The sequence below is a fragment of the Galeopterus variegatus genome, unplaced genomic scaffold, assembly GCF_000696425.1.
Source record: "Galeopterus variegatus unplaced genomic scaffold, G_variegatus-3.0.2 Scaffold228, whole genome shotgun sequence".
Taxonomy (NCBI): domain Eukaryota; kingdom Metazoa; phylum Chordata; class Mammalia; order Dermoptera; family Cynocephalidae; genus Galeopterus; species Galeopterus variegatus.
The window spans coordinates 830,805-841,852 of NW_007726339.1; the positions used below are offsets into that span (position 1 = coordinate 830,805).

Below are 11,048 nucleotides of genomic sequence, written 5' to 3' on the forward strand. Positions count from 1 at the left end.
CAGGAATGAGGCCTGAGGATTTTAATGCATGTCATAACACATTTCTCTCTAGAGAGCTTGATGAGACGCAGTCTGGAGAGGAACCTAATAACCCGTAAGATGACGGGGAAATCACTCAGACGACCTGAACATCTAAGTCTGCCTCCCAAGATACAAAAGGGGCAGCAGCCTTTTGAATGTGGTGAACAAGGGGAGGCCTTCAACACAGAGGTGATATTATTGACACATAAAAGGGATCACATGGGACAGACCTCCTTAAATACAGTGGACATGGGAAGGCCTGTGATAAGTCAGCTCTCATTGCCAAACAGACTCAGATAGAGAGGAAAACTTTTCAATGTCATGTATGTGGGAAAACGTTCAACAGAAGGTTTAAACTCACTCAACACCAGAAAGTACACAAGGAGAGAAAGCCTATGAACGTAGTGAGTGTGAGAAATCCTTCATTAAGAAATCAGTCTTTACAGTACATCAGAGAACACATTCAGAGGAAAAGCCCTGTGCATGTACCAAATGTGAGAAATCTTTTTCTTTTAAGTCAGACCTTACTAGACATAGAGTTCACACAGAAGATGAACTGTATGAATGTGATGAATGTAGAAAAACCTGCCAAAGTCGCACCTCACTGTACATCAGAAAACTCATGCAGAAGAGAAACCTTATGAATGTAATGAATATGGGAAAACCTTCAGCCACAGGTCACACCTCAGGAAGTATCAGAAAACTCACAGAGAAGAGAAATCCTATGAATGTAATGTATATGGGGAAACTTTCTGCCATAAGTTGGCTCTTATTGTGCATTACAGAATTCACACAAGGGGAAACCTCCATGAATGCAGTGAATGTAGAAAAACCTTTTCCAAGAAGTCAAACCTTAGGGTGCATCAAGGTACTCACACAGGGGAGAAACATGTGAATGTAAGGAATGTGGAAAAGAATGCAGTGAATGTAGAAAAACCTTTTCCAAGAAGTCAAACCTTAGGGTGCATCAAGGTACACAGGGGAGAAACATGTGAATGTAAGGAATGTGGAAAGACGTTTTCCCAGAAGTCAGTCCTCACTGTGCATGAGAGAACTCACACGGGGGAGAGACCATATGAATGTAAGGAATGTGGAAAAACATTTTGCCTGAAGTCAGCCCTCACTGAACATCAGAGAGTTCACGTGGGGAAAACTGTATATATGTAATGAACGTGGAAGAACCTTTTGCCAGAAATCAGCCCTCAACAAGCATCAGGGTACTCAAATGGGAGAAACCATATGAATGTGATGAATGTGGAAAAACCTTTTCACAGAGGTTAGTCCTCACTATACATCAGAGAACTCACACAGGAGAGAGACCATATGAATGTGAAGAATGTAGGAAAACCTGCCAGAAGTCATACCTCACTTTACATCAGAAAACTCATGCAGAAGAGAAACCTTATGAATGTAATGAATGCAGGAAAACCTACCATAAGTCAGTTCTTATTGTGCATTACAGAGTTTACACAGGAGAGAAACCCTATGAAGGTAATGGGTGTGGGAAAACCTTCAGCCAGAGGTCACACCTCAGGAAGCATGAGAAAACTCAAGAGAAGAGAAATCCTATAAATGTAATGAATGTGGGAAAATATTTTGCCTGAAGTCAGCCCGTGAACATCAGAGTTCACACAGGAAAAACTGTATGAATGTAATGAATGTGGAGGAAACTTTTGTTATGGGTCACGCCTCAGCAGGCATTGGAGAACTTACACAGGGAAGAAATCCTGTATGGCAGAGACTGACTAAGTGGTCCTAAGACCACTTTCTTTTCCCTGGACACTGAGTTAGCCTGCATTCTCAGTCTCACCTTATTGTGTGCTCTTTTCAGGGAAATATGAAGATCAATGATGAAGATTACTTTGAAGCCTGACTACAAAAAATGTCCATGCAGTCGTCCCTGGTTTATCCTGCCCTCTGGGGCTGAAGTGCAGATGACCCCCAGGGTGGCCTTGGAGGCATAGGTAGGAGAAGGTCACCATGATGTAAGTTAGAAGGAAGTGGTAGGAGAGAGCAGAGATCTTCCCACATTTATCCCCAAACCTTCCATTTTTACTTTATGTGAGCGAGAAATACCTACTCTGTTGAGACCCTGTATGTGTGATCTGTTTGCATCACAACACAAATAGCCCATTGTAGCTATTTCACTTTGAGAACTTTTTAGTACTTATATATGAGAAGATTCACATGGGAGAGACCTGTATGCTACCTGTTTTCCCCACATCAGTTTATAGAAAAATCAAACAAGTCATAGAAACAACACATTGAATGCCTTATCAGGCAGAGACATCTCATTGAGCACTGCTGATAGTAAAGTCAATCTTTACAAATATCTTTAATTGGTCAAGACTTTCTACAAGACTTCCAACATGTTATGTATCAGAATATTTGAAATGAAGGGGAAAATATCAATGTGTGTAATATGAGTGTAAATTTTTAAATAGATATGTTAAATATAGTATCAAAAATACTTTAGAAGTATTTGTATACTGATAAATACAAGTGGTGATATCATTTGGCTGTGTCTGGAGACATTCTTGGTTGTCAGAACTGGAGATAAATATAGTATCAAAAATACTTTAGAAGTATTTGTATACTGATAAATACAAGTGGTGATATTGCCTGTCAGGACATTTGGCTGTGTCTGGAGACATTCTTGGTTGTCAGAACTGGAGATTGGGACGTGCTACTACATTTAGTGGGAAGAGGCCAGAGATACTGCTAAACAGCCTGCAGTGCACAGAACAGCCCCCTTTTGAGTTTTCTGTGTTAACAAAAAATTTTCTTAATGTAACTGAGCATATCTGTGGATAGGAATAATGTACACTTAGCATAATAGATATTGTGACTTACATTAGGATTTTCCTAATTAATGCCACTCTAGCCTCTTATATATCTTGTTAAACATATTAAGTCTAAAGTATTCCACTACATACTTTCCCCCTCCTCTCCTAGTGTATGTACATTGTATTACCAAACTGTCTTTTTTTTTCGTGTCCGGCAACGGACCGCAACCCTCAGTGTCATGCCCATACCGGACTGGGACCGGCAACGGGATCGCAACCCTCGGTGCTGCGCCCACCCCTCGCTCAGCCAGTGAGCGGGAACCGGTCTGTATGTGGGATCCGAACCCTCAGCGGGAGCGCCACCGCACTCCCAAGCGGCGCACTGTAGCAGTGTGCCACCGGGCCGGCCCCACCAAACTGTCTTTTAAGAAGATATGTTTTTCTAAAGTGTAAGCCAGACAGTGATTCTAATAGAAACATTATTTCCATAGAAATGCACAAATCAGGCACATAATTATTAACAGCAAGTCTGACTTAACTTAAACATCCGTGGACAGTAGTACTCACTTCATTCTACAAGTGAAAAGCAGTTTCTAGAAGGAAAATTTACCCTTTGTTTCTATTCCTCATATTTTTAAGTAGGGTATGAGCATAGGTATGAGCGTGTGTACCAAGCGCTGTGTACAAGAGGAATCTCTTATGTTTCTATTTCCACTGATGGAGTGCTGCGTGTGTGCTTTGTCACTATAGGGGCAACCTGGTAAATTACAGCTCCCGTTGTTGTCTGTGACTTCTGGTGTTTAACCTCTCTGAGCTTCTGTTTCTTCATATTTAAAAACGGAGTAATAATAAAACCTGCCTCAGAGGGGCATTATGAGGAGTACGTTAGATAAATAAAGTACTTTGAACATTACCTGGCACCTAGTTAACAGTATAGTCCGTAGCTATGATGGTATTGTTTATTATCATAATTTACAAAATTACTGTCATAAATTGGTAGGAGGTGATAACACACTGTTGTTTGCCTACACAAGAGCCATCTCTCACTTTGGTGAATTCTTGATTTGGTTTTGTTAGCCATTCATACACAGAGTTATTCAGGGGTTTATCTTGGTTGAGATTTTTATGAGGAGCTCAGGATAATCTTTTTTTTTTTTTGTCTTTTTTGTGACCGGTAAGGGGATCGCAACCCTTGGCGTGGAGTCCCCCGCACCGTGTTCAGCCAATGAGCGCACCGGCCATTCCTATATAGGATCCGAACCCGCGGCGGGAGCGTCGCTGTGCTCCCAGCGCTGCACTCTCCCAAGTGCGCCATGGGGTCGGCTCAGGATAATCTTTTTTTTTTTTGTCTTTTTTGTGACCGGTAAGGGGATCGCAACCCTTGGCGTGGAGTCCCCCGCACCGTGTTTAGCCAATGAGCGCACCGGCCATTCCTATATAGGATCCGAACCCGCGGCGGGAGCGTCGCTGTGCTCCCAGCGCTGCACTCTCCCAAGTGCGCCATGGGGTCGGCTCAGGATAATCTTTTCATGGTCCTTCCTGGCTGAGCATGTGACCCAGCTCTGTCTAGGGTCTTACTAGCAGGATTCTGTGGCATGTCCAAGAAAATTTCCTCAAAGGAAAAGGAGCTGCTCTGTTCTGGGACGTTTATGCAGAGCTTTAGGTTTCTGTAGTTGCAGAGGAAATAGCTACCAACTTACCACCTCAAAACAACACACATTTATTACCTCACAGTTTCTATGGGTCAGGAGTCTGTGCACGGCTTAGCCAGGTCCTCTGCTCAGGAACTCAGAAGTCTGCAATCAGGCTTTGGCTGGGCTTCATTCTCACTGGGAAACTGCTTCCAAGCTCATTCAGGTCTGGACAGAATTTGTTCCCTTGAGGATGTATGATTGAGGGCCTAGTTCCCTACTGGCTGTTGACTGGAAGCCACCTGCAGTTGCCTGCTCCATAGCCCTCTCCATGGAGGCAGGGCACTCAGGACTGCTTCCTTCCTCAATGCTAGCAAGGGAGGGTTTTACTCCAGTCTGCTAGGATACTGTTAAACAGCATCATGATGTTATCCCTGCCCCTTTGCCATATTCTCTTGGTTGGACCTGAGTCAAAGTTCCCACCCACATACTAGGGCAGAGAATTGCATGAGGGTGTGACTCAGAGGTCATATTAGGGTGTGTACGATATGTAGATTGTAAATCCTTTTTTGGAGGGAGTGGCAGTGATATTGTGGGTTTGTGTTTCTTAAAGCAGAAGGTATCTTAACTGTCCAAGATTAATATTATAAATTACTCACTTTAGAAATATTACATACAGCAATTACAGTATAGAATTACTACTTATCAGAAACTCCCTCAAGATTGGCTGTTATTGCATCCTGGATAACTCCAAATGCTAGAAATAAAGTTATTATGCCATTGTTTGAAGGAAATGTGTTTGTATATTGACAAGCTGTCATATCAATAGAACATCCTTCTTGGGACATAGCAGGGTGTCAGGTCTTCCTGTCCTTTAAACTGTTGAAAGCACATATTGTTTAAATTGAATTCTTCATTGATACTTCTCCTGGTGTTACTTGACTAGATTTGGTGTGTGTTGGGGATCTAACTTAATCTTTTCCTAATGTCATTTTCCTATATTATGACTTATGACTAATTTACCTTTAATCTATTGTTAGTCTGCTTGGGCTACCATAACACACTTAGGATTAGAGTTAGGGTTGGAGTCAGGGTTGGGGTTAGGATGAAGGCCAGGGTTAGGGCAGGGGTGAGGGTCAGTGTTAGGGTCAGGGTTGGTGTGAGGGTCAGGGTCAGGGCTTGTGGTGTGTTAGGGTCAGGGTTCGGTGTTAGGATCAGGGTCAGGAAAAAGACACCAAACTCCTTTAGAAAAAAATACATATTTGGAAAGGATAGACATCTTCGATTATGAGATGTAGAGACCATCGTCAGAGGTTGTGCTAGAATGTAAACTAATAGTTGTTTCATGGGTAGACTGAATCTTTTTGTCTGTCAGACTTTTTTCCAAGGTAGAGATGAAGAAAGACTTTCTGGCTAACTTCAAGAGACACACACCCAATGATAGAACCAGAAGCAGAGCTGAGAAAGACCAGAAGCAACAGCAAGCTTGGCATGAGCTGGAAGGTCTTTGATGGAATGACAGACACCCTGTGGGAATAAAATGAGTTACTTCAAAAACAGTTGTCAATTCTTAAATTTCACAATTTTCCTGGTTTGCTTGTATATTTCTCTGACCATCCTGTCTATGCTCAGACATCTGGTGCTCAGAGGTGAATAGTTGGCTGCAAAATGTAGCATTCTTTACTGTTCTTTGCTCTAGGTAAAATGTAGTCCTGTAATCCCAGAAAAGCACATATGTGACGGAAGAAATCAAAGAACTAAATAAATGGAAAGATACACAGGCATTCCTTGTTTTATTGTGCTTCACTTTTTTTTTTTTTTTAAACAAATTGAAGGTTTGTGGCAATCCTATGTGAACAAGTCTATCAGCACTATTTTTCCAACAGCAGGTGCTCACTTCATGTCTTTGTGTTACATTTTGGTAAGTCTTGCAATATTTCAAACTTTTTCATTATTACTCTACCTGTTATGATGACCTGTGATCACAGGTCACTTTTCCTTGGATAGTTTCCCAGTCTGGAAGTTGCTAATTGCGTCTTCATATGCCATTGACCATGTTGCTCTATTTTTAAATTTCCTCTGAAATGATACTTAAATCTAGAGCTTTAGAGTATTAGTGTCACATTTATTTTGTTTTGTTTTGGCAAGAGTGCTTAATAGGTGATATTGTCTCTTTACATCAAGTGGTTCATGATGCCTGGTTACTGCTATTGTGATGTTAATAACAAATAATTTCCTAGATCTAATGTATTTGGGGATTAAAAATAGGTGCCTATATTATAAACGAATTAATATGAAACGTTTTACAGGGAGGTTTCAGAATCTGTACTGGTTTTATATAAAAAAGCTGTTTTATTTATATGTTTTAACCAGACCTCTTATTATATTTTCTTACCAGTTCTTTTGGTTTTGTATAAGATTCTCTGGAGCTTTCTAGTTGATTATGCCATCTGCCAGTTATAATGATTTTCAACTTTATATGCCCTCCTTTTCTTCTTCTTGCATTCTTACATTGTGAGCATTGACCCGACTTTGAACAGCATCAGCTGTGAGAGTGCACCCTGCCGTCACCCTGAGTTTTATAAAGGGGATCTCTAGTGTGTCATTTCACCCTGGAGGGAAAAGCTGACCCTGGAGAAGTCTGATTCATCTGTTGTGCACTCTTCGCCTCAGGACAAGGAGCAGGGTCACTACTCTGGCTGGAGATCTGCCCTCAGCCCCCCTCAGTCCCAGCCCAGGGCTGTTGGATACTGCCACTGTCCTCTCACCCTACTGGATTCTGAAGTGCTTGGTTTTGTCTCCACAGGGCAGGCCACATCCTCACAGAAAGTCAAAGAATTGATGAAAATAGTGGGAAATCTTTAGGAACATGACGTCTCCTCAGTTCCTGAGGCTCAGCCTGAGGTTTGGGGTCAGGCTGATGTGGGTTCAATTCCAGGCCCCATAATTCACAACCTTGAGAAGTTATCCCATTCCCTTTCTCTTTTTCCAAAAATTTAATTTCTTAAACTAAAAATAGGGCTCCATGATTCAAAATTAAAGTATAAAGAGATAGAAAGATAGAAAGCAAAATATTTTCCCAAAGCTCTGTCCCAAGCCCCTTGCTGGTCATCCATTTGGCTCCCACTGTACTCTGTTAAGTCCAGAAGTTTCCACCTTCAACTCCCTTCTTTCTATCTCACCTACTACTCACTTGCTCACCAGGCTCACCCCAGCCACAATCCCACTTCAGGGTGGGCCTTTGCACTGACTTCCTCTACTGCCACCTGGAGAGCTTCATAACCTGCTCCCTCAGTTAATTTAGGGTCCTCCAGATGCCTTCCCACATCTAGAAGCACTTCTCACCTCTTCACTGTATAACCTCTTGCCCCACTTTATTTCTCTTGACTGCAGTTACCACAATCTGATTTAGTATGTGTTCCTTTTCACCCCCTCTCATAATGTGAGCCCCTTGAGGGTCCCACACAGCACCTGCTCACAGTAGGTGCTCAATAATTTTGTGTTGAATGGAAGCAGCTGAAACACAGGGCTGGCACCCACTCCACATCTGCCTGCTCTTTCAGCAACTCAACCTCCTTTCCTCCCTGCAGCGGGAAATCTGGAGCCCTGGATTAAGGCCCTATTTAACTGGATTAATGAGGTTCAGCAAGGTGAGCCCAGGGACCTTGGTGGCCAGCCAGGACCAGTTCTGTGACTTGCCAGGCACAATGCAAAATAAAAATGCAGGGCCCTTTGTTCAAAAATTACCAGATACTTACAACAACAACAGCAGAGCATTAAATTAGGTCTAGGGCCCTTCTATGTGCAACTGCCATAGTCGTATGCCCGTGAACTTGGTGCTGCTGCCAGCTGAGCAAGACAAGAAGGGCCTGGAATCTGAAAGCCTTAAAATTACCAGATACTTACAACAACAACAGCAGAGCATTAAATTAGGTCTAGGGCCCTTCTACGTGCAACTGCCATAGTCGTATGCCCATGAACTTGGTGCTGCTGCCAGCTGAGCAAGACAAGAAGGGCCTGGAATCTGAAAGCCTCGTTTCCTGCTCTGTAAAATCTGGGTCCCTTCAGGTTTGCTTAAAAACAAATGTGAAATTTCACTCTGGAGTGAGATGGTATCTCAAAGTGGTTTTGATTTGCGTTTCACAGCAAACAAGAGAAAGGGGACAGTCCAGGAGAGGCAATGTACTCCCAGATCAGGTGAGACAGCAGAGACAGATCCTAAAGGGAGCTGGGGGCAGGAGGGCAAGGAGGGTTCTGGGAGTCCTGAGAGGATGGTCTGTGGGGAAGGGCATTCCTGCAGGGGGCACAGCCAAGGCAAAGGCAGGAAGGCAAGGCAGTACTGGGCTGGAGAGAGGTTGGAGGGGATGGTGTGGATGCAGGGATGGGGGATACCCTCAGCCTAGACCCTGACCTCTCACAGTACCTCAAAGTTCATGAGGAGAAAAACCTGGTGCCTTCCACTAAGCCAGGAGGACACTCCTGTTCAGACCTTATCCCACGGGGCTGAGGGAAACAAAGGTACTATTTTGGTACAACCTGCCTCAGCTGAGTCTGTGCTGGGAGAAGGGACAGGTCCAAGACCCCCAGGCCCGTGAGAGTGGTGGAGCCTTGGCCTGACGCTGCCTTTTGGCCTGGGCCATAGTCACACTGTAGGTGCCCAATAAATCCTTCCCCAACCTTCTGGTTTCTGGACGGCTCAGTTCTAAGACCTGATAGGCTGTGCTGGGCCCAAAGACAGAGGGATGCAGGCCTGAGGCCCTCTCATCATGGGCCCACTGGGTCTGGAATCCACCCTGTGATAATTTCTTTAATTCCTTTATATAGGCTGGGACTGCACAGCCTTCCAGAATTAAAGAAAAAATAATTATCTGGAATCCAAATCCAGTCAGTTCCATAAAGGAATTTCAGGCCATATATACTTTGTTCTCTTAGGGTCTTACGGAAACTATATATATATATATATATATATAAAACTAACTGAGACACTTGCTGACAGGAACATAATGTGTTAGAAATCCTCTGTGTGCAGGGAGTCGACTACCTAGTAATTAAATTGTGTGCAACTGAGGCATGTTTTAAATTAACCAAAATACACTGACCCAATTAAGGCCAATTATAGCTGTCAAAGTTTGCATCTCTTAGGTCAAAATACAATGAATTAGTGATAAAGAGGTTTCTTCTCTTGACAGGTACAGGGCCCAAAATGGCAATGCTTAGAAATCTGCAGATTATTAAAGAAAGAAACAGTATTATATAGCAATGGCATTAAAATAAAAATACAATTTAGATCAGGATAAGCATTTCAGCTAAAGGCTGCCTCACAGTGAGGGATCAGGAGAGGCTGGTCAAGGGCTCCAGCTTTCCTCTCTGCTCAGATGTGTCAGGGTGCACTTCCTCTCTCAGATCAGGAGCCATCTGTGGGTATACAGAGCATCTCAGAAACAGAGAACCCCAAATGGAGTGTAGGCTGGGCTTTCTAAACCCTGCTACTTGCTATGGACCAGCCCCCAACAAAAGAGTTCTCTTATGTTCTCACCATGACCAAGTGAGAACCTGGTCAGTCATTACTTTTACTATTATTAACAAATGATGGTGACAAGATGGTATAAACCACAGCCAAACTCAGCTCAGACACACAATTAACAGGTACGTTTTACTCCTCACTCAGGGGTCAGGGCCATGCAAGTACAAGCAGATCACATGCTAAGAGGAAGCAAGAGAGAGAGAGGCGGGAGCTGCCAGGGTCTTTTAAAAAACCAGCTCTCACAGGAACTAATAGAGCAAGATCTCACTCCCTACCCCCACCTCCCAGGGAGAGCATTAATCCATTCATGAGCCATCCGCCCCCATGACCCAAACAGCTCCCAACACTGCCACATTGGGGCCAGATTTCCACAAGAGTTCTGGGAGGACAATAATCCAAACCCCATCACCTGTGGACCCAAAGAAATTTACTTAGTACTAAAAGAAATAAAACCTTTTGAAAAGTAGAAAGGCTAATGAAAATAAGACCCACAACTTGAATACCATATTTCCTTAGGTTTTTAATGCTATGATTACTGACCCATCAGATCAGCGAACTTTTTTCAGGACGAAAGTAATTGTCAACTTTGCTCCCTACGTAAAGGAGAGTTCCTTTTTCCCCACAACCTCTCCAGCATTTATCATTCTCAGTCTTTTGGATATTAGCCATCCTGACTGGAGTGAGATGGTATCTCAAAGTGGTTTTGATTTGCGTTTCCTGGATGCTGAGTGATGTTGAGTATTTTTTCATGTGTCTATTGGCTATTCATATATCTTCCTTTGTGAAATGCCTATTTAGCTCTTTTGTCCATTTTTTAACTGTGTTACTTATTTTTTGCTATTCATATATCTTCCTTTGTGAAATGCCTATTTAGCTCTTTTGTCCATTTTTTAACTGTGTTATTTGTTTTTTTTTGCTGTAAAGTTGTTTGAGTTTATTGTATATTCTGGATATTAATCCTTTGTCAGATGTATATTTTGCAAATATTTTCCCCCACTCTGTTGTCTTTTCACTTTGTTGATTGTTTCTTTTGCTGTGCAGAAACTTTTTAGTTTGATATAATCCCATTTGTTTATTTTTCTTTTG

At 42.7% G+C, this 11,048-nt stretch overlaps 1 protein-coding gene and 1 pseudogene across 1 annotated transcript; both read left to right on the forward strand.

Moving 5' to 3' along the window:
• Positions 1–230: 230 nt before the first annotated feature.
• Positions 231–1,188, forward strand: LOC103585295 (annotated as a pseudogene).
• LOC103585285 (zinc finger protein 182-like) lies at positions 1,033–6,222 on the forward strand. Its single transcript, XM_008566201.1, has 2 exons — positions 1,033–1,985; positions 5,814–6,222. The coding sequence occupies exon 1, from the start codon at positions 1,188–1,190 to the stop codon at positions 1,623–1,625; it is 438 nt and encodes a 145-aa protein (XP_008564423.1). The 5' UTR covers positions 1,033–1,187; the 3' UTR covers positions 1,626–1,985; positions 5,814–6,222.
• Positions 6,223–11,048: the final 4,826 nt, after the last annotated feature.

Excerpts from the sequence above, each read along its gene's own strand:
- LOC103585285 (XM_008566201.1), top strand. The coding sequence starts at position 1,188 with ATGAACGTGGAAGAACCTTTTGCCAGAAATCAGCCCTCAACAAGCATC.